The following is a 26535-nucleotide window of genomic DNA, read 5'->3' as shown; positions in this document are numbered from 1 at the left end:
TGCCTGTCCAGGCCCCGCCCCTGATGACCCCTCAGTCCACTCTCCTGCACCAGCCCCCTCCCCTAGGACACAGCCCCGCCCCACCTTACCACGCCCTCAGGGTCCACTAGCAGCAGATGCTTGGGCTGCCCCAGGTGCATGCCGGTCAGCACGTACTGCCCTGGATTGGTGACACTGTCGCGGACGAGGAAGTCGCCATCCGCTCGAAGCAGCCTCTCGGCCGCCCGGCGGCTCATGCGGCCGTGGTACCAAGGCTCCTGGCGCAGCCGCTCCTCTGTGGGGGCGATGGGCGCTCGGCGGGTGGGGGGACTGGGCCACTGGTCCTCCACAGGCGGGGCAGCCGCAGCAACAGGACACCCGTGGAGCTTCAGGGCATCCTCGAAGGGTCCTGCAGGGCCAGGGCAGAGGGCAGGACGCTGAGTGAGGACAAGGCTGGTGGAGGGGGCAGGGGCGGGGGCGAGGGGCAGGAAGGCCTGGAGCGGGGGCTGGTGCCGCAACCCTTGACTTTTCCCTACATCGCGCTCAGGATTCAGGACTGGTCCCTCCTGACCCCAAAACGACATGAAGTTTCACCATCCTCGCCTCTTCGGAGCACCTGGGTTGTGTTTCCTCCACCGCAGATCTATTTGTTCTTTTGGCAGTCCATGGGTTAGTCAACACCACAACTCAAAGGCATCCATTTCATTTTTTCCTTTTTTTGGGCTTCCGTATTCATTGTCCAGCTTTTGCATACATACGGAATTACCAAAATACCGTGACTTAGGTGAGTTGTACGTTAGACTTTACGCTGATATCCTTGCTCTCAGGCACTTTAAAGAGGTTGTTGACAGCAGATTGTCACAGGGCTGTTGTTGTTGTTGTGAGCCATCAAGTCACCTGCAACTCATAGCGACACTATGTACAACAGCTCTAAACCCTGCCCTGTCTTCAGTCAGTCTCACTGACTCCAACACACCTACCCCCATTCCCCAGTAACTGTATCAATCCATCTTATCTGGAATCTTCCTCTCCTGCTCTGTCCCTCTACCCTTCCAAGTATGATGTTCTTCTCCAAGAACTGGTCACTCTTGGCCGCATGTCCAAAGTATATGAGATGAGCTTCAAAATCCTAGCCCCCAAGGAGAAACGTGGTTTCATCCTCTCCAAGGCAGATGTTTGTTTTCTTGGTGGTCCATGGTATGATCAAGATTCTTCTCCAGCACCACAGCTCAAAGGCATCGATTCTTCGATTCTTCTTCTGTCATCCTTAGTCATTGTCCAGCTCTCTGATGCAGAGCAAGTAATTGCAAAGACTGTGGCCTGGATCAGGCACACCTTAGTCTCTAGACTTACATCATTGCTTCTCCGTACTCTAGAGAGGTCCTTGACAGCAGATGTTCATCTTTTGACAGCAATTCATCTTTTGATTTCCTGACTGCTGGTGCCAAGACTGTTGATTGTGGAGTTGAGTAAGTTGAATTATTAACAATTTCAATGTCTCGTCTGTCACGGTGCTGCCAGTTGGCCCAGTGGTGAAAATCTTTGTCTTCTTGATGTTGAGCTTCAAATCCATATTGAAATCCATACTGAAGACCTTCTGCAGCAAGTGTTTCAGGTCCTCTTCAGTTTTAGCAAGCAAGGTTGTGTCATCTGCATAATGTAAGTTGTGGATGACTCTTCCTCCAATCTTGATGCCACACTCCTCCTCATAAAACCCAGCCTCCCTAATGATCTGTTCTGCATTCAGATTGAAAAGGTATGGAGACAGGACACATCCCTAACACACTCCTTTCCTGATTTTGAACCATGCAGTGTTTCCTTGCTCTGTTCTGAGGACTGCTTCCTGGTCTGAGTTTAGGTTTCACATAAGCACAATCAAGTTCTGGGATTTTTATTCTCCTCAAGTTTAGTCACCACGGCATATACATAATTTGAATTCTTGACTGCTATCTCCATGGGCATTAATATTGTGTCGACATTATTAACCTGGATAAATGTCCTGTTAATATTAGCTTATGTGGCAGAAGGAAGAATTGTGTCTGGTGGTGGACAGGTAGGAATGTCTTGAAGGAGGAGGGTGACCATCTGGGTCACCGTGAGCCTCACAGGCACAGCAGGAGAGGAGAGGCTTTGCAGGAAGTGAAGAAAGCGTTGTAGACACTTCAAAGGGGGAAGGAGAGAGGCCTCCCTCAGGCTGGCGCCTCCAACAGGGAAAGCAGTAATGGGCCGACCATCAGACTAGGCCTTCCCCATTGGACCAGGGTTCTCTCTGGGAGCACAGTCATCTCCCTCAGATTGGGAGTCCTGTGAGACACAGGCTCCCCCTTCAGAACAGGTCTCCCCTGCCAGACTCACCACTCTATCAGCAGAGTCCAGCTCACATGAGACTGGGCCTCTCCCCTGACAGGCGGCATCCCAAAGGGCCCACGTGGCTGTGATTCCCCACCAGACCTCATGGAAGCGCCTCCTCTGTCACATGAGCCACTCTTCCTACTAAGGCTGGCCTCCCACTCCCACTAACTTCCCTTCCCTCTGCTGAACTCCAGTGCTAGCCTTCCTCCCTATCTGACCTCCTCATCCAACTAACCTCCATCTGATGTTGCTCCTCCATTTGACCTCCATCTGACCTTCCCTCCCTTCTGACCTCGTCCTCCATCTGACCTCCTTCTTCATCTGACCTCCCTTCTGACTTCCCCTTCCTTCTGATTTCTTTCTTCATCTGACCTCCCTCCCCCATCTGACCTCCCTCCCCCATCTGACCTCCTCTATCTGACCTCCCCTTCCTTCTGACCTCCCTCCTCCACCTGACCTCCTCCATCTGACCTCTCTTACCTTCTGGCCTCCTCCTCCATCTGACTTCCCCCTCCATCTGACCTCCCCCATCTGACCTTCCCCCATCTGACCTCCCCCCTGTACTGCCCTCCATGCACCACCCCTCCTCCACATACGCATGTCGAATAAGTCTCTCTGGGGGCTGTCCTCGGGCTGTAGGGGTGCCACCTCCTCCATCTCTGGGGCGTCCAGACCCTGTGTGTTGACGTACAGGTGGTCTTCATAGTCACGGGGGCCCCGGGCATCTGCCTGCACATAGCCATCCCCAGGCCGGGCTGTGGGCAGAAGGCAGTGTGTGGTCAGTTGGAGGGGCCTTAGGTGTGGGGCCAAGATGGAGTGGGTACCCCTGTGGATACTCCCCACATTTACCTCCCTGCCAGGGACTAGCCACTGGCCTCCCCAGGTCAGCCCAAAGGGACAAAATTTCCCTAAATGGCCACCAGGGTCATGAGGAGGTGAAGGGGATGAGGCGTTGAGGCCCCGGATCCTGGAGCCAACTGCCCTAGTTTTCACAAGCAGCCCGGAATCCAGGTTGAGGTCAGCTCTGCAGTCAGGACACAGCTCTCTTCTGCCACTGGCCGATCCCTTCTCCTTCTGTTTGAGCTGCTTTGGGGTTTGACTGTTTCTTTTCACATCTTAGTTGTGTGTCCTGAGCTTCATTCCTATGGTTCAAAGGTCAGATTCCCATCTAGGTAGAGGCTCAGGGGACCTCTGCACATCCTGGCCACTGGTCTCAGGAGAGCGGGCTCTGTCCCCTCAGCCTAGCCAGAGCCTCATCCTCCTCCCAGAGAAAGTGATGCCAAGTAAGAAAAGTGCATCCAGGGCTGAGTCTTCACTCCAAAGGTGCAAGCGGGTTTTGCCCTATCTACTCCCCTCAACTGTCCATTTCCCAGCTTCCCTCACAGAAGCCAGCACAGTGCACCCTTCCCACGTGCGATCACCCTCCTTGGAAGGACTACTTTATCCTGTGCTCAGAGTGGCTGGAGGATTCGAACCTCTCGGCTGAACATAATCCACTACAACACCAGGGCTTGTGACTTTACCGGTGCAAATCCCAGGTCCACCCTCATGGCATGGGCAAGCTGGCCAGCCTCCCTGTGCCTCAGTCTCTCTGTCTGTAAGACAGGCAGAGTGAGAGCAGGGCAGGAAGAAAAACCTTGGCCAGGCCCGCCTGAGCCGTCTCAAGAGTGCAGAGGGCTCTCTGCTCTGCCCCCGCTTTCCAGTGTGCCCCAGAAGGTGGATTTGCCCACCTGGGATGGTCAGGGCTGGGTGGAGTGGAGAGGAGAGGAGCTGCTGATGGGGTCAGGACTAGTGAGGAGGCTCCTGTGTGCTGGAGGGGCCACTGATGTGATGGCAGAAGCTCTTGGCAGAGAAATGAGAAGCAAATACGAAGGCACAGGAAGCCGAAACCCCACAAACCCTGGTATCCGAGAGTGCCTGCAGTCCAGAAGCAGGCCAGGCCAGGTTCCAGTGCTCCAGACTCCCTGTGCTCACTGAGCCAAATGTCCACGAGCTCCCACGGGTCTGACACTGACAGTATCCAGGGAGATGTAGGGGGCAGGCAGCACTGGTGGGCAAGCTAGATCGTGGGGGCCCACACACATGGTCTCACACTTGAGGGTGAGCTGCCATGAGAGAGCCAGCTAGTGGGCACAGGAGGTCGACAGTACCAGGAGAGTGAGGATATGTCAAATGGCTGTGGGTGGGGGGCAAGCGAGTGAGCACGCCACAAACCAGGCCAGTGAGTCTCCAAACTAGAAAGCTTCACTCAGGAGAAACCTTCACCCAGGAGACTTCCCATAGCTCACCCTCAAAACGGTGAGTGGATTTGAAACTCCAGCCTTTGGTTTTCAGCACATATGTAACAAACACAGCACAGAAAAGGAACCACAGAGTGCCAGGTGCCAGGCGGCGCGAGCATGGCCGGGACCTCGATTCCCTGCCACCCAGCCCTTCTTCGTCTACATTCTGCTGTGCGCTTTTCCAGCTCTCATCACTGATGGGCAGGACTGTGCGGGTACTGCATCGCCCTCCACGTCTGGGCCTTTCATGTGGCTCCGAGTCTTCCCCTCTGGAATGACACAGGGCTGTTCAGCCCGTACGTGCACTGCTTTCCCTTTGCCCTCGTAATCCAGGCTGCGATCCGGGTGCACATGATCGGGATACACATGCCACGGGGAGTTATGCTGCTGACCCAACAGTGGGGCCTCTTCAGCGGCTCGAATCCAACAGTGGCTCCATGGGAGAAAGACGGGTGATTTACAGCCTCAGAAGACCTGGACGTCAGTTCTGAGTTGGTCCCACCCTAGGGACAGTGAATCAAGTCTCTGCAGCTGCTGACCCTCCCGGCCCTGGAAACCATCAGCATTCTCTGCCTGCACACCTTTCTTTGATACAGGATCAGCTCTGCCTGCCACCAACCCTGCAGCAGGACAAGGCCCTGGGGTCCCTTCTGGTGCTGTAACGTTCCACAGCACTCCACGCTCAAGCAACCCAGTCTACACACAGACGACACTGGGCTTCAGGGATCTGCTTACACCCAGGACCATGGCTGCCCAGGCAAACCACGCAAGCTGGACGTGATCAGGAGGGCGTCCAGAGGAGGCAGTGCTGGTGGGGCTCTAATGTGTGCCTGAGTCCCCAGGGCCTGAGGGAGCCCTCCAGGAGTATGGGGGCCAAAAGGGGTTTGAACCTTCTCCGGCATCTGGTGGCCTCGTGGTTTAAGGAGCTGCCCAAAGGCACTCTGTGTGAAGTTACCAGCTGTTCTGCAGAACAAAGACAGGCAGTCTGCTCCAGGGCCAGTTACTGCCTCTGAAAACCCACTGGATGGACAGCTAGGAGTCAGTTCTGACTTGAAGGTCTACAACAACCAGGTGGTACAATAGTTAAGCATTCAACTGCTGGACGAAAGGTTGAAAGTTCAAACCCCAACAAACAAAAAAAAAAAAAAAAAGAAAGTTCAAACCCCCGGCAGTTCCATGAGAGAAAGGGCTCCGATCTGCTGCCATCAGGACCACATGCAGCCAAGGAAGCCCGCAGGCAGCTGTGTCGATGGTGGGGTAGGTGTGAATCCAGTCAGCTGGAGGGCACGCGGCTCACGTTACTGTTATAACACTGTGCATGGGTTGGCGGGGGCCGGGGGGCGGGGGGCGCTCAGGTTCTCGCGGCAGCTCCTAAGAGCGGCACAACGTGCAGTGAGAGTAGCCTGGGAAACCCCTTTCCTCTGCAGCTAAAACAAGCATGCGGTGCTATGGCTGGTACAGAGCTGTGATGTTAACTCACAGGTGACAGGTTCCTTTTTGGTTTTTCTGTTGTTGTTAAAATACAACCAGAAAGTGTGGTGGGTGGTCAGGGGTCTCCACAGTTTTCACCATCAACGCGTGGAAGTCACCCATGTACGCACAAGTGGGGCACACAAACCACCGCCAGTCCCGGCACAGCCCCATGCCCTTCATGGAACAGGACAGGCCCTGAGTAGGACGGGCCCCAGTAGCACAGCTCGGGGAGAGGACAGGGATATAAGCATAATTCCGCCCTGGCTGTGTGGGCCTGGGGAGAGAAGTCCTGCTTCAACTCAGCTTGAACATGCATGGAAAGTCCTGGAAAAGTGATCTACACAATGCTCAGCACAAGCTAGTAACCGGTCTCCAGAGGTGTGAAGTGAGTCAGTGGTTCTTCACGGAGGACCTGTTTGTACCCCAGGTTTGGAACCACAGGCATGCCTGACCATCTCTAAAAATGCAGATGTGGTGACCCTGCCGGGGACAGTGAAGGACACAGTGGGGAGAGGCAGCACCTGCCTGGCCCTGAGGCCATCTCACCTGTACCAGAGGGTCCCAGGTCCCACAGCAGCCCATGGGCATCCCGTTGAGCAGGTGGCACTCCCTGAAAAAGAGGAATGAGGCCCCTTGGGATGGACTCTTTGCCCCCAGCCCAGCTCCCCAGCCTCCCATGCTTCTCCTACATGTTTGGAAACAGAAACACAGATGGGAAGGCTGACTCTCGGCCTTTCCCTGGTTCTCTGGAGCTCACTGACTCCCTGGAGCTCCGAGTGACCACTGTCTGCCTTGGCACCCTCATCGATCTTCTCTCCACCCCAGAAGGCAGTCCATACCCTCCTGTCCATTTTCACCTGCTGTTCCCTCTGCCTGGAGGCCCCGCCCACCCTCCTTCAGAGCAACTTCTATTCCTCTAAGAGGATTTCTTCCCCAGGAAGCCTTCCTGACAACTCAACAAAGTCAAGTGTGTGGTCCCACTACCTGCAGTCTCATAACATTTGTAAGCCAACCATGAATCTAGTTATAGATTCATTATCTAGGTATGAGACTCATGTCTGAAAGGCTCAGGCTATCAAAAGTGTCTCATCTGGGATGGGATAAAACAGAGAACCAGTAACAATCAGCAGATGGATGGACGGAGAGATGGGTGGGTGGCCAGGTAGTTGTGCAAGTGTAGAGGTGGAGAGACAAGCAGGAGGGTGAGTAGGCGAATATACGATATATACAGGTGGTAAGTGAATAGAGGGTATAAGTCCGTATGTGTAGGTGGTGAATGAAGGGATGGATGGATGGATGGATGGATGGATGGACAGACAGATGGCGAATATACAGGTTAGTAGGTAGTTGGATGAATGGCTGGTGTATGTGTGTACATGTCGTGAATGGATGTATATATACAGGACAGTGGGTAGGTGTACAAATGGGTAATAGATGAGTAGATAGGTGGGTGGTTGGACACGTGGTGGCTGGAAACACGGGTGAGCGAGTAGTGCGCATATGAGCAGGTAGACGGTGCATAGATGGACAGGTAGGAGGGTGAGTGTGTAAAGTAGATGAATGAATGGACAGTGCACATATGTATAGTTGAGTGCTGGGTGGAGGCTGGTGGACAGATGGGTCATCGGGGGGATAGATGGAAGGTTGGTGGGTGAAGCGATGAACGGTTAGTCGATCAATGGCTGAAGGAGGAGACAGGAGAGTCAATGGATGGAAAGGGATGAAAGGACAGGTGTTTGGGTGAGTAGACAGATAGCTGGGCAGATGGGTGGCTGGGTAGCTGCTGTACAGATGGATGAATGAATGGATGGATGGATGGATGGGTAACAGATGGACATGTAGATGAATAAGTGGATGGATGGATGGATGGGTAACAGATAGATGGACATGTAGATGAATAAGTGGATGGATGGATGGATGGGTAACAGATAGATGGACATGTAGATGAATAAGTGGATGGATGGATGGATGGGTAACAGATAGATGGACATGTAGATGAATAAGTGGATGGATGGATGGATGGATGGCTGAACAGACAGATACATTGATGTATAGATGTGGATTAAGGGAAGGGTGATGGATGGATGGTGGATAGTGGAAAGATGAAAGGATGAATGGGTGGATAGGTGAATGTATGGATATATACATGAGTGGATATAAGGGTTGGTGATGAATGGGTGGAAAGATGGATATACGGATGGGCTGGTGAATGAGTGGGTAGGCAGATAGATGGGTGGGTGGGTGAACGGACGGACAGATGGATATTTCGGGATATGGATGGGTTGGTGAAAAAGTGAGTGAGTTAGACAGGTGGATATATGAATGGACAGGTGGATGTGCGAACATGCGGACAGATGGACGGATAGACGTGGGAAGCATGATCTTCCTCTGGAACTGAGGGAAATAAGAGGAGGTCAACCGCAGAGATGCCCCATTCCTCCACCCCCGTGAGAGTGGGAACTGACCTGGCCAAGGGCACTCAAGGCGCAGGGTTGTGACAGAGCCAACCGAGAGTCCACCAGCCCGCCGGGGGGAGGCTCCTTCCCTGGGATGCTATTGTAGTAATTGTGTTCTAAGGCCTCCTCATCACCCCAAGCTGAGTCCTCCAGCCCAGTCAGCCTGTAGGGGTACAGAGAGCAAGTCTGGGGTCCCAGGAAGGAGATTTGTCCACAGGGGCTGGAAGCACATCAAGGCTCCTGCGCTTGGAGCTCCTTGAGTGACACAAGCCAGGCCCAAGAGGTTTGAATCCTGCGCTTGGTCCAGAGCTCAACGGGAAACACTTGTCAAAGGGTTAGAGGTCACCTCTCACATCCACAGGACCACAGCCTTCTGGAAGCCAGCAAGCTGCAGTTCGTCTATTCTTAAATGATGAAGCATCTGACTATTTGAGGAAACTTAAAAGGCACCTATGCTGTCTATAAACCCAGCAATCAGCTTCTACTTATAAGATGTCACTGGCCCAGGACCATACTCTCATCTACAAGAATCTGAGGGGGAAAACGGGGTGCAGCTGAAGCAATGCACAGGGCAGGGTGTGGGGGACCCTGCAAGATGGTTCATACAGTAGGGAAGGTGGGGGTGCAGCTGGAGAGACATGTGGGGAGAGGGAGGACCCCATAACGTGGTTAATACAGCAGGTGAGGTGAGGGTGCTGCTGGAGCGCTGTGCGGGGAGAGGGAAGACCCTGTAACGCAGTTCATACAGCAGAGAGTGGGGGTGCTGCTGGAGCGCTGTGCGGGGAGAGGGAGAACTCAGTAAAGTGGTTCATACAGCAGGGAAGGTGAGGGTGCTGCTGGAGCGATGCATGGGGGGTGGAGGGGACCTAGGTGAGTGTAGACTCTGTGCATGCAAGTAAGCCCTGCCTGCTGCCGGGCTAGGCAAGCACTCACCTCTCAGGCGGCACGACCACCTTCGGAGGACTGTGTAGGTACTGCTTGAAGCGTAGTTCGAAGGCCTGGCCCACTGTGCTGATGACACTCTGCGCGAGGCCGCTGCAGCACTCCAGGATATGACAGGCTGAGGGCAGTGGTCATGGCGTCAGGGCTGGAGCTAGGCTCAGGTCGAATGTGGCCCCCAGCCCCCACCAACCCCCACAGCAGGCAGCTCACCTCTCTGATTGATGGGGTCTTTGGCGACATAGGCCACATAATCCGTCATGTCCTGGAGGAGAGCCGCCAGTAGGACCTGTTTCTATCGCCCCATCCAGACCCCTACCCTGACTCCACCACGAAGTGTGGGGCCAGCGTCTGGGGGAAGGGGCATCACAGACTTACCGTGTCACCGCCAGACGCGAAGGAGATGGACTGCATATGGTGGTTGGCGATGGTCTGCGCAGAGAAAGAGACGCTTAGTCACGGGCCTGGGGCACCGTTCTGTGGGCACATGCACAGTGGGCCAAGGGCCAGGGCAGGCAGGAATGGGGACTGCCTTGGGCCGGGATTCCCCAGGATGGCTCAGGGACAAGGCCTAGTAGGGCGCCAGCCCCACGGAAAGTCACAACACAGAGAAGAGATACAGCCCTGAAGCAGACACCTCTCAAGGGGACACATCAACAACCAGAGACACGCAGTCACAGGCATGCACACGTGGGCAGTCAGCATCACAGACAGCACAGAGCGCACACTTAACACCGCACACATTCTCATTTGCATTGTTGTTTGCACGGCCCGGCCCCTCCTCCTCAAGTCCAGGGGTTTCCTCCCCTCACCCCAAGGAGTGGTCAAGGCAGGCCAAGAGATGCACCAGGAGCCTCTGCCCGTGTTTCCAATGAACGTCTACATCTCTGTCCCTCAGAGGCGGCCAGCCAGCAATAAGGACTCAGCTGCCCCCCTGTGAGCCGTCCACCAACCACAGGTTCCTGCCTGGCAGACAGGTGGAAGGAGGGGCGAGGCCTGTAGGAGGCAGGGCCAGTGAGAGGCCTCTGGAAGGGGCGGAGTCTGATGGAGGGTAGGGCGTGGTTGGGGAAAAGCTGCCCTTTTTGTGGGCAGGGTGGAGACCTGAAGGAGGTGGGAGGCGCCAGTCAGAGGTAGGGTTGGGGGGCTGAAGGAGGGGCGTGGCCTGGATGAGCAGAACTGGGGCAGGGTTAGGGTGGAGGGGGCCTGATTGGAGGAGTGGTCTGAAGAAGAGTGGGGACCAGAATGAGGGGCAGGACCTGAAGACGAAGGATGGGGACTGGTTGAGGCAGGGCCGGATAGAGGGGCGAGGCCTGATGACAGGCAGGGTGGGATTTGGTTAGAAGGGTCCTGATGGTGAGCAGTGCTTTGAGGGTGGGGTCTGTGTGTGGCCTGACCTGTTTGGGGGAGGGGACTGAAGAATGGGCAAGACCTGAGTTAGGGGTGAGGCCAGAAAGGCAGAACATGATGAGGCAGGGCCTGAGTGAGGGTAGGGTGAGGTTGGTGAGAGTATGAAGGAGTAGAGGGTGGTTGGAGTGAAAGGGGCGTGGCCTGATAAGTGGGTGGGTGTGGCTTGGGAGGGACTTATTATGAAGAGCAGGACCTGATGCAGGGTGGGGCGTGGCTGGGGAGGAGCCTGTGAAAGGGGCAGGGTCTGAAGGAGTAGGGCATGGTTACGGAGGGGAAGGGGGCAGGGCCTGATACATGGGTGGGTGTAGCTTGGGAGGAGCCTATTATTTGTGAGGGGGACCTTTTTATGGGGGCGAATGGTTGGGGAGGAGCCTGTGGAATGGGCGTAGCCTGTGCAGGGTGGGGCGTGGTTGGGGAGGAGCCTGTTGAAGGGGCGGGGTCTGGTGAAGGGTGGGGCGTGGTTGGGGAGGAGCCTATGGAAGGGGCAGGGCCTGAGGATAGGGCCTAGTTGGGAAAAGGCTGCCCTTTTGTGGGCGTGTCCTTGAAGAAGAGTTGGTTTTTTGAAGGGCGGGGCCTGGGAGCAGCCTTACCTGTCTCGTGGCTGGTACTGAAAGATTGAGGCCATCAATGGAGATGTTGACCGCAATGCTCATGCCAGCAAAGCGCAGGTTGCTTTTGCCCAGAATGGAGGCCAATGCCTTGTTGGGGGCCTGGGAGTCAGAAGACAGCACCCATCGGCCTGAGCTCTGGCGAGGGGTCACCGTGGGATTCCCTGCTGGTTCCCTGGTGTCCTTCCTTGCTTCCTTTCCGTCCACCAACCACACCAGGGCCCCAGACCTCACCCACCTTCTTTTTCCAGGAGCCCCGAACACCCGGCACAGCTTCGTGCAGCCTGTTGATGGCTTCCCTGTGCCAAAGAGGGAGCAAAGGTCAGAGAGGAAGCAGAGGTAAGAGAAAGTGAGCAGGGGTCAGAGAGCATGGGCAAGGGTCAGAAAGCACGGGCAGGGTCAGAACGCACTGGCAGGATTCAGTAAGGGCAAGGGTCCTAGAGTATGAGGCACAGGCTTAGAGGTGGCGGCTCTGTGCAGAGGGAAACTTAGGATGAGGGGGGTCGGAAATGGGAAGGGAGGGAATGGCAGGGAGGGGGTGACAGAGCAGAGAAGGATGAAGGACAGAGGGAGATGGGGTGAAGAAGGGGCACTGGTGTACTAGGAGAAGCTACGAGTCCCCTGAGGCTGAAGCCTTGATCCTTGTTTTAGGAACTGTCTGGGGACTACGACTCAGCGACCCTAGGAACAGATCTGAACTGGTGCCGTCCTTGTCATCTCTAATACACCTCAGACTCACTGTTGCAGTCACTCTGTCAACCCACCTCGTCAGGGTCCTCTCTCTCTCTGACCTTCACCTTCCGAAGCAGCATGTCTTTTTCCAAGGGCACGCCCCTCCTGACAATATGCCCAAAGTCTGTGTAATAAATTTTACCATCTTTGCCTCTAGGGAGCACCCTGTTTCCACTTCCTCCAAAATCGCTGGTCCCTTCTTTTGGCAGTCAGTGGGACATTCAGTACTCGCGAACACTCAATCTAAAAGGCATTGATTCGTCTCCCATCTTCCTTATTCACTGTCCACATGAAAGTGACATGCTTGCCTTCAGTCCTTTAAAGAGGTCCTTGACTGCAGATCTGAAACACGTCTCCCACTTTCATGCTGCTCCCTTGGTTAATTGTAGATCTGAGTGAATGGAGACGCTGACGTCTCTCTAATTCTCCACCTATCGCAGTGCTATTGGTCCAGTGGTGAGGGCTTTGTTTTCTTAGTGTTAAGATGTGACCTATATTGAAGGTTACCGTATTTAATTTTCTTCAGTAAGTGCTACTTCTTCACTTTCTACAAAGTTGTGTCATCTGCATGACACAGGTTGTGAACAAGTCTTCCTGCAGTCCTAATGCCACGTTCTTCTCTCTCCCCATACCCAGGCCCTCAATCCCTGTAAAATGTGACTTGTTTACAAAATCTTTACAGTTCTAACTTATTAAGCTAAAAGGCTGTCACACTGAAGCAAAGGGGTCCTAATCCAATATAAAGCCAGTCCCAGTTTGTTTGGTTTTTTTATTTTTATTTTATTTCATTATTTTTGTGTGTACCATCAAATCAGATCTGACTGATACAGGAGGAGATTGTTCCTCCTTCTCCAGCAGAGCATCTGGTGGATTCGAACCGTGTACTTCTGAGATTGCAGTACAGCTTCTTGCCACTAGGCCACCAGAGCTCACTAAGCCAGTCCCAGTTGACTTAATCCCTGCTTGTGGTCACCAGCATGTCCAGCCAGAGTGGGGTTCCTGTGATCTCTAATGCAAATGTGTGGGGAAGAGGTCACCAGGCCATTCCTCTGGGTGAACTCAAACCCCAAACTTCTCAGGAAGCAGGTGGTCTCATGAGCCTGCACCACCAGGGACCACCCGTGTGGTTATTAGGACATGTACAGAGCTGATGCTCTGAGACACCCGGTGGACAATATAGCAAACCCTGCCATGCCCTGTGCCCTCCTGACACCACTACTGCCAGGCTCCAGCCCATCGTCCCCGTCGCCATGGCATCAGGGCCACTTAGGCTCCTCCTCTTCTTCACTGGCCTCCACTTTACTAAGTGTCATGCCCTGTTCCAGAGCCTAACCCTCCTGACAACATCCCAGCATATGTGAGATGCTGCTGCCTCGCCCTGGTTCCCTCCTCCCAAAACAGACTGGTTTGTTCTTCGGCACCCATGGGACATTCAGAAGTCTTCACCAACATCACAGTCCACAGGCATCAATTCTCATTGAGGCATCTTCTTATTCATTGTTCAGTGTTTACATGCACACCTTTTTGTTATATGCCATCAAGTTTACTATGACTTACAGCGACTTTACAAATGGCTCTGGACTTTGCCCTATTCTGAGCCAATCTCACCATCTCTGACACACCTGACCCCATTCACCTGACCATGGACACAGTCCCTGTGTCAATCTATCTCATCCAGGGTCTTCCTCTCCTGTGCTAACCCTCTACCCTGCCAAGCATGATGTCCTTCTCCAAAGACTGGTCCCTCCTGTCCACGAGCCCACAGTATATGAGACGGAGCTTCAAAATCCTCGCCTCCAAGGAGCAAACTGTTTTCACCCTCTCCAGGACAAACCTGTTTGTTCTCTTGGTGGTCCATAATATGTTTCATAGTCTTTTCCAACACTACAACTCACAGGCATCAATTCTTCTGTCATTCTTGATCACTATCCAGCTCTCTGATGCAGAGCAAGTAATTGCAAAGATCATAGTGTGAATCAGGCACACCTTAGTCTCCAGACTGATATTGTTGCTCTTTAGCACTCCACAGAGGTCTCTGACAGCAGACTTTCCTAAAGCACCTCATCTTTTGATTTCCTGCCTGCTGGTGCCAATAGTGTTAACTGTGGATCCAAACAAGATTAAATTGTTAACAACCTCAATCTTTTCTCCATCTGTCGTGATGCTGAAAACTGGCCCAGTGGTGAGAATCTTTGTTTTCTTCATGATGTAATCCATGTTGCACACCATAGTCCTTGACCTTTTTCAGCAAGTTCTTCAAATCCTTCTCAGTTTCAGCAAAATTGTGCCATCTGCATAACATAGGTTATTAATAAGTCTTCCTCCAATCCTGACACTATATTCTTCTTCATAAAGTCCAGCCTCCCGAATGGTCTGTTCTGTATAGATATTTAAAGGTACTGCAAAAGGACACATCCCTGACACACTTTTTTCTTTATTTTCAACCATGCAGTGTGCCCTTGCTCTGTTCAGATAACAGCTCCCTGGTCTGAGTATAGATTTCACATGAGCACAGTCAAGTGTTCTGGGATTCCCATTCTTCTCAATGTTAGCCACTATTTGTTATGATCCACACAGTCAATTGCCTTTGCATAGTCAATAAAATACAAATAGACATCTTCTCATACTCTGTTTTCAGCCAAAATCCATCTGACATTGGCAAAGACATACCTAGTGTCACAGCCCCCTCTAAACCCAGCCCGTATTTCTGGTAGTTCTCTATGTGCTGTCCTAAGAGTTTTTTATTATCTTCAGCAAGATTTTGTTTGCATGTGATACTAACGATATTGTTCAATAATGTCCACACACTGTTAGAGCACCTTTTTAGGGAATGGGAATAAACATGGATCTCTTCCAGTCAGTTTGCCAGGTATCTGTCCTCCATATTTCTTGGTACAACCTAGGAAGCACATCCAGGGCTGCATCTGTTTGTTGAGATATGTCAATTGGTATTCCTTCAGTTCCTGGGGACTTATTTTTTGCCAAGACCTTCAGAGAAGCTGAACTTCCTCCTTTTTTACCATTTGTTCTTCATCATATGCTACTTCCTGAAATGGTTCCGTATCAGCCAATTATTTTTGGTACAGTGACTGTGTATTCCTTCCATCTTCTTTTGATGCTTCTTGGTTTATTCTGCCCATAGCGTCTTTAAGAATTGCAATTTGAGGCTTGAATTTGTTCTTCAGTTCCTTTAGCTTAAGAAATGTTAATCACGTTTTCTCCTTTTGATTTTCTGATTCCAGAGCCCTGCACATTTTGTCATAATATTTGCTTTGTCCTCCTGCACTGCCCTTTAAAATTTTCTTTAACTTTCTGATCTCTTCCTTTGCTTTGGCTTCTGGGTGCTCTAGTGCAATATATAGAGTCTCTTCTGACATCCATCTCAGTCTTTTCTTCCTCCTCTGTCTTGATACCTACTTTCTGCTTTCTTCATGGATGATTTTCTTGATATCAGAAAACAACATGGTGAGGGGAGCTCTGGTGGCCTAGTGGCAAGAAGCTGCAACTACAATCCCAGAGGTGCACGGTTCGAATCCACCAGAGGCTCTGCCGGGTAAGGAGGGGCAATCTCCTCCTATACCAGTCAGATCTGATTTGACAGTACACGCACACAAAAATTATAAAATAAAATAAAAAAAAGGGAAAAAAAAGAAAACAACATGGTTTGGGTCAGGCACACCTTAGTCTTTACAGTGGCACCTTGCTCGTCAGCACTTTAAAGAGAGCCTTGTCGGCATATGTGCCCCATGCAATACACAGTGTGGCTTCCTGACTGCGGCTTCTGTGGGTGCTGGTTGTGGATACTTAAGCCCTTTATCTGGAAGACCTGGAGCCATTCTTACTGCTTCTCAGCTTCCACCAAAGTGAGAAAGATTGCCCAAATTCTGTCTGCCCCCTAGTGGCAGCCTAGGGGGCGTAGAAGTGACCCAACAGAAGGGGATGAGGGCAAGAGGCTCGCTAAGTCCCTGAAAGGAGTATTAAACACTGCATTTACACAAGCAATACCACTTGAAAGGCACACACCACCGCTTCCTGAGCAGTTGCCTTTGTGAGGCTGAGTTTAAAACATTTGCATTAAAGCTGAACAGTCATCGTTCCACTTGGTACGCTGCCACCATCTGAATCACATGAACACAGGAGTCTAGAATCTAGACTGTTCCCTGTGGCTTTAAAGTCCATTGTGTCCATCCTGGAAGCTGCATCGAGTTCTCCATGATGCAACCAGTGGTGATGGGATTTAGTAAGAAAATTTTTTTTCATAGACAATTACAGTTTAATAACTGACAAAATAGTGACTACGCTCTCAGTCTCTTAAAAAAAGGGAAAATCCTTCCTAACTTCAATCTGTCTGCCTCCTGGTGCAGGTGTCTGGTTTTCTGAACGGGGAGGCATGATGAATCTGGAGGGCTGCAGCCTTCATCTTCGTCAGTAAAGTGCATCATATCTTTGTATTCAGCAAGCAAAGTGTGTCATCTGCCTATCCAGGGTTAATGAGCTTTCCTCCATCCTGATGCTGCATTCTTCCTCAGATTCTCAGATCATTTGCTCAGCATGGAGACTGAGTAAGTCTGGGCGGAGCAACACAGCCCTGATGCACAGGATTACCCTATGGCCCATGAATCGCACGACTGGGTACATCTTAAGGGAAACGTGTACATACACTGTGCTCATGCGTTCACAGCTGCACAGCTCATGGCAGATTCCTGGACACAGAACGCAGTGACTGTGTCCAAACAGTGGACTATCTCTCGGTCATAAAAGAGGCAATAGTGTAGAGACACTGACGCCGATACGTGGTACACGTGCCTTGCTGAGCAAGGCAGCCAGGCACCATCACTGCATGGTGCCTGGTGCCATTTCTATGAAACACCCAGAACTGACATCCTACCTGCCAGAAGGGGAAAGTGGCTGTCCAGGGCGGAGGGAGAGGGGCAGAGTGACAGGCAGTGGGCATAGGGTCTCTCTGGGATAACAAGAATGTCTGGAGCCACCAACAGAAGTAGAGCTGGTACAACAAACACATTTAAATGACTGACTTGTAAGGCATGTGAATCTCAATGGAGCAGCTTTTAATAAATCCATAATGAATATTCAATCTCTATGCTGAGCAAGTAATCCCAGAAGACAAGTTATATGAAGACAAATGTGGCACCAGGATTGGAGGAAGACTCATCAACAGTCTTCAATATGCAGATGACATGCCCTGCTTGCAGAAAGTCAACAGGACTTGACACATTTCCTGGAGAAGATCAAAGATCAGTATGGATTACGTCTTAACAAAAGAAACAAATATTCACAACTGGAACAACAGGCAACATCCCGATGACTTCACTAAAATAGTGAAGTTGTCAGTGACTTCAGTTTACTTGGACCCACTGTCAGCACACATGGAAGCTGCAGTCAAGAAATCAGAAGAGGTTTTGCACTCAGAAACTCTGCAGTCAGGGACCCCTTCAAAGTGCCAAAGAGCAAGGACATCAGTTGAAAGACTAAGGTGGGTCATGATATTTTCAATAATTTCATATGATATGCAAACTGGACAATGAATAAGGAAGACCGAAGAAGAACTAATGAATTTAAATTGTGATGATGGCGAACAATTTTATTCTATTCTCCACAGATAGCAAGAAAACCAAACAAATGTGTCTTGGAGCAGGTGCAGCCCGAGTCCTCGTGAGAGGCAAGGATGGTGAGATTTCATTCCACATATGTGGCTGTGCTGTCAGGAGGGTCCAGTCCCTGAGAAAGAATATCAAGCTTGAAATCATGGGGAGTCAGTGAAGGACAGGAAGACCTCAATAAGATTGACCGACAGTCACCACATCAGTGGACTGAGCTCGGCAGGGGATGCCAGGATCCAGGGTTAGCAGGGCTTCCCTGCTGTTGCTCAGGGTCCCTATGAGGTGAAGCAGACCTGAGGGCCCCTTACAGCAACAACAAAGATAAAAAAATCATGTCGCTCCATGGAGCAGTCCAGTCCCTTCCTCTGAGCCCTGGCTGTCCACAGCTGTATGACCCGGTCCAGGCAGCTCAGAACACCAGGAGGCAATGACCTCTCTCCAGCTGGAGACAAAACAGGAACAAGGGGGATGCCCCTTGTTCTGCTGGGGTTCCTGCCCTAAGCTGAGCCCAAAAAGCCCCCAGAGCCTGGTACACAGCAGGGACTGTGCACAATGGAACTTGCTGTCCATCCTTCAAGAGCCAGGCTGGTAGCCCCATCGGTGGGCAGAGCTGAGCTGGGACTTAAACACCACGCTAGCCTTGCGTCCATCCTGACCTGGGCGGCACACTCCACAATCCAAGAAGAGGCATCCCTGACTTAGTCAAGGATGGCCTCAGAGTGTACAGCTGGAGGTTCAGGGCCCACCTCCACCAGCAGTGTTCCCGGGACGACGCTGTGGAACTCACCTTGTGACCTGGGTGCGAGTGTTAAAGTCCAGGGAGCGCATGGAGCGGAGGACCTCGATGCAGCCCATGTACTAGGAAGGAGAGAATCAGCATTAGAAGAGAGAGAATCATGTTCACAGCCTGCTGCTCACCTCCCCACTGGCCCTGGGCTCCTGGCCCTCTCTGCCCCTGACAGCGTCCAGCCCTGCTGCCTCAGGACCTTAGCACATGCTTCTGGCCCTCACTCCTGCCATTTCCTTTTTTTTTTTTTTAATTATTTTTTGGTGTGTACCATCAAATCAGATCTGACTGGTACAGGAGGACATTGTCCCTCCTTCTCCAGCAAAGCATCTGGTGGATTTGAACCGTGCATCTCTGGGATTGCAGAGCAGCTTCCTTCCACTAGGCCACCAGACGTGCCACTCCTGCCATTTCTAAGGTGGGCTCCTTCTGTAACTTCAGGGCACATGTTCCGTGGCACTCACTCAGTCCTGAGGTTTTCTGCTTCCCAGAAGCCTCCCTACTCTGCCCAAGACCCGATGGCATCTGCTTCCAGTGTGCTGAATGCGTCCTCCTGTGAAGCATGAACCCTGAGGCAGACAGAAGGAGCTGCGCCTGGCTGGACTCCAGCACTGACACAGGGTGACACAGCGTCTGATGTGCTGGCCAGGTGTCCATGAAAGGTTTGGACATTTTAAAAGCCTTTATCTAAGCCCGTGCTATTAAAACTGTAGCCACTGATCAGCTAGTGACATGTGAAAGCTGGACAATGACTAAGGATGGTGAAAGAATTGATGCCTTTGAATTTTGACTTAGAAGAGTACTGAACATCCCAAGGACCGTCAAAAGAACAAACAAGTCTTTCTGTCGGAGGAAGTGGAGCCAGGGGGATGCGCTTTAGAGTCAGGAACAGTGACACTCTGTCTCACACACTTTGGGCATGTGCTCAGGAGGGGCCAGGGCTTGGAACAGGCGTCATGCTGGGGAAGGTGAGCGTCAGAGGACCTGACACAATGACTGTGACCAATGAGCTGGACCATATCAGAGGTGGTGAGAATGGAGCAGGGCAGGGTTCAACTCTGTTGTTGTAGAGTCGCTATGAGTTGTACCCAACCTGATGGCACATAATAAAACAATGAACTTTCTTTTTCATTTTGTTCCGCCATGAACAACTCAAGTGCACTGACATCCAGACATGTCGCAGTTGTGCACAGTTTCTCACTCTCCTTTTCTGAAGTGTCCCCCCATCAGCACATACTCCCTGACCCCCCAGAGGTGTCCCCCCATCAGCACACACTCCCTGCCCCCTCAGAGGTGTCCCTTCACATCAGCACACACTCCCTGAACCCCCAAAGGTGTCCCTTCTCATCAGCACACACTCCCTGCCCCCTCAGAGGTGTCCCCCCATCAGCATACACTCCCTGCCCCCTCAGAGGTGTCCCCCCATCAGCACACACTCTACCCTCCAGAGGTGTCCCTTCCTATCAGCACACACTCTGCCCCCCAGAGGTGTCCCCCCATCAGCACACACTCCCTGACCCCCCAGAGGTGTCCCTCCCAATCAGCACACACTTCCTGTGTCCTAGCAGACCCCCCTGTGCCACATGTTCAGGCTAGATAATTTTTACTAGTTAAGCTAAGCTATAGAAGAGAACAAAGAATTTCTTTGAATCGCAAATTTCGTGAAGAAGCAAGAAGCTGCCATCTGAAATGCCTACAGTTCAAGTCCACCAACTACTCCTTGGGAGAAGGAGAGGAAATCTCCTCTCATGTCATTTACTGTCTCTGAAAACCTGCTAGAGGGTCAGCTATGAATCTGTCCCAACTTCTTGTCACACAACAACAAAAACAACCACAAACAGCCAGAAGAATCCATCCTGGAGCCAGTGAAGCCAGAGTGCTCCTTGGAAACAAGAATGATGAGACCTTATCTCATACACTTTGTGGACATGTCCTTGAAAAATGATACCAAGCTTGGGAAAGTAGAGCTGGTGGAAAAGAGGGAGATCTACAACCGATGAATTGACACAGTAGGCGCCACCGCGGGTTTCAGGACAGCAGGCTGTGAGTGGCTCAACACCTCCCAGCACTGCAGGCTGTGAGGACGGCACAGGACCGCTGAATGGTGGGTCAACACCTAACAACATAATTTGGTTTGTTTGGTTTTGGTGCGTTTTATTTTTTAGGGAGACAGACGGCCTTTATTGCTTGTCTGGACAGATGCCCAGAGCGGGCAGGGTAAGAGGGCTGGGTGCTTGTCTGGGACAATAAAGGTGCCCTCAGCGGACGTGAGCCATGTCGCCAAGGAACGGTGCTTCATGCAGCCAGTGCAGAGCTGGTCCGTCCAGAGCAGGGCCGCGTGCTGCAGCGTCGTGGGTAGAAGGTGAAGTCCACACGGTAGTTGAGCAGTTGGCTGAGCGAGGCCATGTAGAGGTCAGAGAAGCGCATGACGCACCGGGAGAAGTAGGTGGAGTTGTGGAAGGTGCGGAAGATGCTTCCCAACTGAGGGTTGAACAGCGCCTTGGGGATGCACCTCAGCTCCTGCCGCTCCTTCATCCAGGCTGCCAGCATCTGCACCCTGGTGGGTCTGCATGCCCCGTGAGCGCCTGCTGCCAAGTCAGCGAGTGCATACACTGTTCCGTGTTGATAATGCGCATGTCCCGCTCCAGCTCGGGGATGATGCGCCAGCCGCTGCATGAGGTCCTCCAGGACCCGGGGGTCCGCAACCCAGACAGGACGAGGACAAGGTGGCTCGGGGCACATCGTGGCCTCAGCACAGCCCCAAGGCCCTCGCCCGCCATGCCCGCTGCACACCACTCGCGCTGCCCTTGGCCTGTCAGCCAGTCCGCAGCCCTCCGACTGAGTCAACAACATAGTTTTAAGAAAACTTTAGATTAGGGGCTATTTCTGGTACTTTTTAGAGACTGCCTCAGGTCAATGGTTTCAGAAATTCATCTAGCCCCCATGGCTCCAAAAATTTTCAATTCTGTTCCACATTTCCCCCTTTTGATCAGGACTCTTCTACAGAATCATGTCAATCACTTCTGGTCTCATGAAAGGAAGCAACTAATAGGGGCAATTAGCTTCACCTGCGTAGCTGCCTCTTCCTGTCTCTCCTGTGGGTCCCTGCGAGCAGAGGCCAGCTGGTATGCCTGGGATGCTGCTGACGCTCCAAGATCCTACGTGGCGTGGTTAATATTGTGTGGCAACATGGGCACAGCCCTAGCACAATGTGACTGTTTTGTGCGGTAAACATTCTAACCTGCACCACACTAATAGGGCCAGAATACAAGCGTATCTGTAAATGCAGGGTCAGCCTTATCTGGTAATGGACAAGTTTCCTCAGGGTGTGGCCTACATGGGTCTTCACATCATAACTCTCAGGGGGAAAAGCTAGATGGCTTGGTGTCCACTCGACATCTGGCTATCTGACCTGTGGTCTCCACTCCTGAACCAGCGGCTGCAGAACTTTCTGACCTTGGACTCGTCAGTATCCACAGCTGGCTATCTGCAGCCTTGCCTCCCGAGAAGGGGGCACCCAAGAAGGCAGCAGTCTCCAAGGTCAACAGCCTGAGACCCTGCCACTGACCACCTGGACTGCACTCGCCCACAGGCCTCTCATGAGGCCTGACCTACAGGCCAGGGACTTGTCCACAAGCACAAGCGGACTCCTCGCCATCAGTCAGCATCTGTCTCTGCCTCTGTCTTCTCCCTTCCACTGGCTGTCTCCTGTCTCCCCAGTCTCTTCCATGCAGCTCTCTCAGCACCTCTCCTCACTCACTGTCCCTGTCTTTGTCTTCCCCTCACTCTCTCACCACCCCTCATCTGTGTTTCTCTCCCCCCTTTTTCCTCCTCTCTCCCCTTTCCCCACCCCTATCTGTCACTCCTCTCTTTCTCTGTGTCTCTCAGTCCCTCAATCTCTCTCTGCCCTCTGCCTCTGTCTCTCCTTCTCTCTCCTATCTCCCTCTTTCTGTCTTTCTTCTTCTGCCTCTCCTCTCTCTGTCCTTCTGTCTCTGCACACACATACACAGACACTTTACCTGGTCTAGAGAACACAGCTCAAAGCACCAGCTAATCAACTGCAATTCATATTGCATGAAGCACTAAAAACCTTTTTTAGGCCAATAAACAAAACTTTCATTGAAACCATAATCCTAAACCATCAAACCAAGAGGCCATGAGGAGCTCAGCTTAGTTCCTAAACATGCCTGTCACACGGCTTCTGCCAGGTGGACTTTCCACAAGTCAGCAGGGTACTGACAAAATGCAGCCTTCTCCGCCATCAGGACATTTTCCACTCCTCCCCATGCTCTTGTCTTGTGACGTGAGGTCAGGAAAGATCTGTCCTTTAGAGACCGATGCCCTTCATCCAGCACAAGGCCTTCAAGTTCATGCTACTCTCTCCCCCACTACCCCTTCCTTTTTCTCCTCCCCCTCCCTCTCTCCAGCTTTCTCCCCCCTTCCCCCTCCCCCTCCCTCTGTCCTTCCCTCCCTCTCTCTACTTCCCCTCCTGCTCCTTCCCTGTCTCATGTGCTGGTTGAGTATATTCCATCATATGCATGTGCCCTTTTTTATTATCCATTCATCTGTTGGCAGACACTTAGGTAAATATAAACTTTAATTAAAATGCAATAAAATGTAAAATTTCTTCAGGTAAATGCAAAACTATAGAGACAGTGCAAAAACTAGTGGTGGTTGGAGGCTGTACGTTGGGATGGATGGGGCGCTGGGGCATTCTTAGGAGAGTGGAAGTACACTAATGCTTCACGGGGGACAAGTGACATTAAGCATTTGTCAGGATACACAGGACTGGGGGACTTCAAGCATGGATCCTGAGGAGAACTGCAAGGTTTGGTTAATAAATGTGGGGATACTGGCTTGGCTTGCCACTAGTGGAGGTCTTACAGGAAAGGCAGAGGTAGTAACGAGAGAAGGCTGTGGGGCAGAAGCAGGGACGGGCCATGCTAGCACTTTCTGCACAATTTTTCTGTAAACAAGTCTGTCTTGGAAAAAGTCCAGCCAGAATGCTCCTTAGAAGCAAGGATGCAAGACTTCAGCTCAGATAATTGGGGAATGTTATCAGGAGGGCTCAGCACCATCATGGTCAATAAAAACAGAAGGTCAGAGAGAAAGGAATTCACGTGGGGCCTGCAGCACAGACCAAGGCACCAGACACCATGAGGATGGCACAGGACGTGTCCCATCATGCTGTAAATCACTTCTATTGGGAGGACATGGAACAAGTTGGCTCTGGAAGGGAGTCTATTCCACATATGGAAAGCTTGTTGGGGATTTCACTTCACTTAGATTTCCCAGCTAACACCCGAAGAAGCCGAAGACAAAAATCAAGTCACTGTCAAAGGCCTCTGCTAAGTGCTCAGAGCAAGGAAGTCACCTTAACGACTGAGGTGCACCTGCCCCAAGCCATGTTATCTTCAATTGCTTCCTAAGCATGTCTGCTTGTACTAAGGAGCAGTGATGTCTGTTTGAGGGCTAAGGTGTTCCTGATTCAGAACATGGTCTTTCCAACACTTGCTATGCATCTGAATGCTGGACAGTGGATATGAATGACAGAAGAATTAATGCCTTTGAGCTGTGGTCTTGAAGAAGAGCACTGAATATTCCATGATGGCCAAAAGAACAGATATGTCTTACAGAGGGTGCAGCCGGAGTGCTCCTTGGAGAAAAAGGCAGCAAAGCTTTGTCTCTCATACTTCAGGCATGTTGCTAGGAGAGGCAAGAAAAGGGAAGATCGTGCTGGAAAGGTAGAGCGTCAGTGAAGGTGGGGGAGACCTTCAATGAGAGGTGACTGCCGCATTGGGCTCTAGTGTGTCAGGAAGTGTGAGGATGGTGTAGTATAGAACAGGGTTCAGATCCATGCTTCACAGGGTCGCTAGGTGTCGTGCTTGACAGCACCTAACTACAACACGTACATGTGAAAGATGGACGATAATACTCAAGAAATACTGATGCCTTTGAATTTAGCAAAGAATATTAAGCGACCACTGACTGCTAGACAAAGGGACAAACCTGAGTTGAAAGATGTGCAGCAAGAATGGTCCTCAGAAGCAAGTGACTGCCTTCCTTTCTCACCTTTGGCTCCCGCACGCACAGTCTCTCCATCTCTGTCTCCTTTGCTCTCACTGTGTGTGTGTGTGTGTGACTATTTCTCTCTCTAGTTCCCACACTCTCTCTGTCTCTGTCTTTCTCTCTGTCTCTTTCTGTCTCTCACTGTCTGTGTCCATCTGTCTGTGTGTGTCTCTGTTTCTCCCTCACTGTCTCTACCTGTGTCTGTTTCTCTTTCGCTGTCTCTGTCTGTGTGTGTGTGTCTCTCTCTCACTGTCTCTGTCTCTGTGGGTCTGTCTATTTCTCTCCCTGTCTCTAGCTCTAGTGTGCCCTCTTGCTTTCTACCTCTGTCTCTCTCCCACAGAGGGGGGACGGGGCAGTCAAGGATGTCATGCTTGGTAAAATGACATTCATGAAAGAACAGGAAGGCCTTCCAGGAGAGGGACCAGCACAGGGCTGCAACAGTGGCAGCTGAGATCGTCAAGGACAGTGCAGGCTGACAGAGCAGGCCAGGGTGGCCAGGAGTGGCCCCTGGCTGGATGATACCCAACAACAAGAAGACAGTTCAGGGACAGTCAGAGACATATTTATCACAACAGAAACAAAGACTCTTAGAAATATATATTTAATTCCACTCCTCAGTCACATCTGCCATGGCCACACACTCGACGGCCACTTGTGGCTGGGCATGGCTGCAGCTCAGCACAGAGGGCAGGTCACTGCACAGAGCTCATCACGGTCAGCAAACTCTGGCCTTGCCACCGTTTTCTTCTATTACAGTTTTATTGGAACATGGCCTTGTCCATTCGTCAGCCTATCCCTGCCTTTCCTTAGACGGACTCCAGTTCTCAGGACACAGACACGTGGCCAAATCACCAAAAACACTGACTCCCTGACTCTTTACAGGAAAAGTTGTGGGGTCCTGGACATCCAGTGACAGTGTGAGAAGTGTTCAGCCTGAGCCGACACAACGGCCTCTGGCAACCGTCCTCACCTTCTCAGAGGCAGGTGCGTGGGAAAGCTAAGGTTAGGCGTCCACAAGAGTGTCACGGGGTAGGGGAATGACCACGCAAGCTGCTAACTGAATGGTCGGCAGTTCTAGTCCCGGCGAGGAGTGCTGAAAGGCAGGCGCATGAACTGTCAGGTGCTGTGGGCCTACTTCCAAAAGCTGACCGCTGTGGCGCACATCTGTCCTTGGCCTCGATGACCGCGCATGGACTCACGCGATTCTAAGGAGCAGCGTGCTGTCAAAAGGTTCAAAGGACCCGGAAGAACTGGTTCACCAACCCAAGAACCAGAATCGGGGAAAGGGGGCCTGGACAGAGATGACAAGGCCAATGAACACCGGTAAATCAACAAAGGCCTCCTCTACACCTCATTGCAAGTCGCTCAGGGCCGCGCACGCCGGCCCCTTCCCCACATCTCACTGTCTCCACGCCTACGCTGCCCAGTGTGTCACCTGCGATGTGGCCCCAGGCGGGGAGGTGGCAGGGTCCCCTCGGGCCTCAGTCCAAGGCGCGCCGGCCCAACTCTGCGCGTGCGCGTCCCCCTCCCACCTGCTCTCTCCCCGCCCCTCCCCACGTGACGTCGTGGGAACCTGGACCCCAGCGCCTCCCCAGTGGAGATGGGGTTGGGGTGGTGGGGAGAGAGGGAAGATGCCGCGGGGAGCCTGGCTCTTGGGGTCCCAGAGATGCCAAAGGAAGGGAGGGGGAGTCCCGGCCCCCGAGGCCCAGGGAGGCTGCGGGTCGCTGTCCGGCGGCGCACTCACCCTCACGATGTAGGAGACCCCGGGCCCCAGGACCCGGGAGTCGGGGTGCAGCCAGCCGTGCGCCGGCTTGTGGAGGAAGCTCCCTT

General features: G+C 52.2%; 1 protein-coding gene across 1 annotated transcript in view; it reads right to left on the bottom strand.

The window, feature by feature from the left end:
* The window catches only part of SHC2 (SHC (Src homology 2 domain containing) transforming protein 2), a 46030-nt gene extending 19506 nt beyond the window's left edge, over positions 1 to 26524 (bottom strand). Inside the window, exons 1-11 of the mRNA XM_006897955.1 lie at positions 26450 to 26524; positions 18637 to 18707; positions 11735 to 11795; positions 11479 to 11598; positions 9860 to 9913; positions 9695 to 9746; positions 9476 to 9602; positions 8552 to 8705; positions 6633 to 6696; positions 2928 to 3086; positions 90 to 388 (exon numbers count right to left, since the gene is read on the bottom strand). Coding sequence (XP_006898017.1) covers positions 90 to 388; positions 2928 to 3086; positions 6633 to 6696; positions 8552 to 8705; positions 9476 to 9602; positions 9695 to 9746; positions 9860 to 9913; positions 11479 to 11598; positions 11735 to 11795; positions 18637 to 18704 — 1158 coding nt within the window. The 5' untranslated portion in view covers positions 18705 to 18707; positions 26450 to 26524. The remainder of the gene's footprint in view (positions 1 to 89; positions 389 to 2927; positions 3087 to 6632; positions 6697 to 8551; positions 8706 to 9475; positions 9603 to 9694; positions 9747 to 9859; positions 9914 to 11478; positions 11599 to 11734; positions 11796 to 18636; positions 18708 to 26449) is intronic.
* Positions 26525 to 26535: the final 11 nt, after the last annotated feature.

The sequence above is a fragment of the Elephantulus edwardii genome, unplaced genomic scaffold, assembly GCF_000299155.1.
Source record: "Elephantulus edwardii isolate Elephantulus edwardi_28Jun2011 unplaced genomic scaffold, EleEdw1.0 scaffold00217, whole genome shotgun sequence".
NCBI lineage: Eukaryota > Metazoa > Chordata > Mammalia > Macroscelidea > Macroscelididae > Elephantulus > Elephantulus edwardii.
This window is presented reverse-complemented; position numbering and strand designations above follow the sequence as displayed.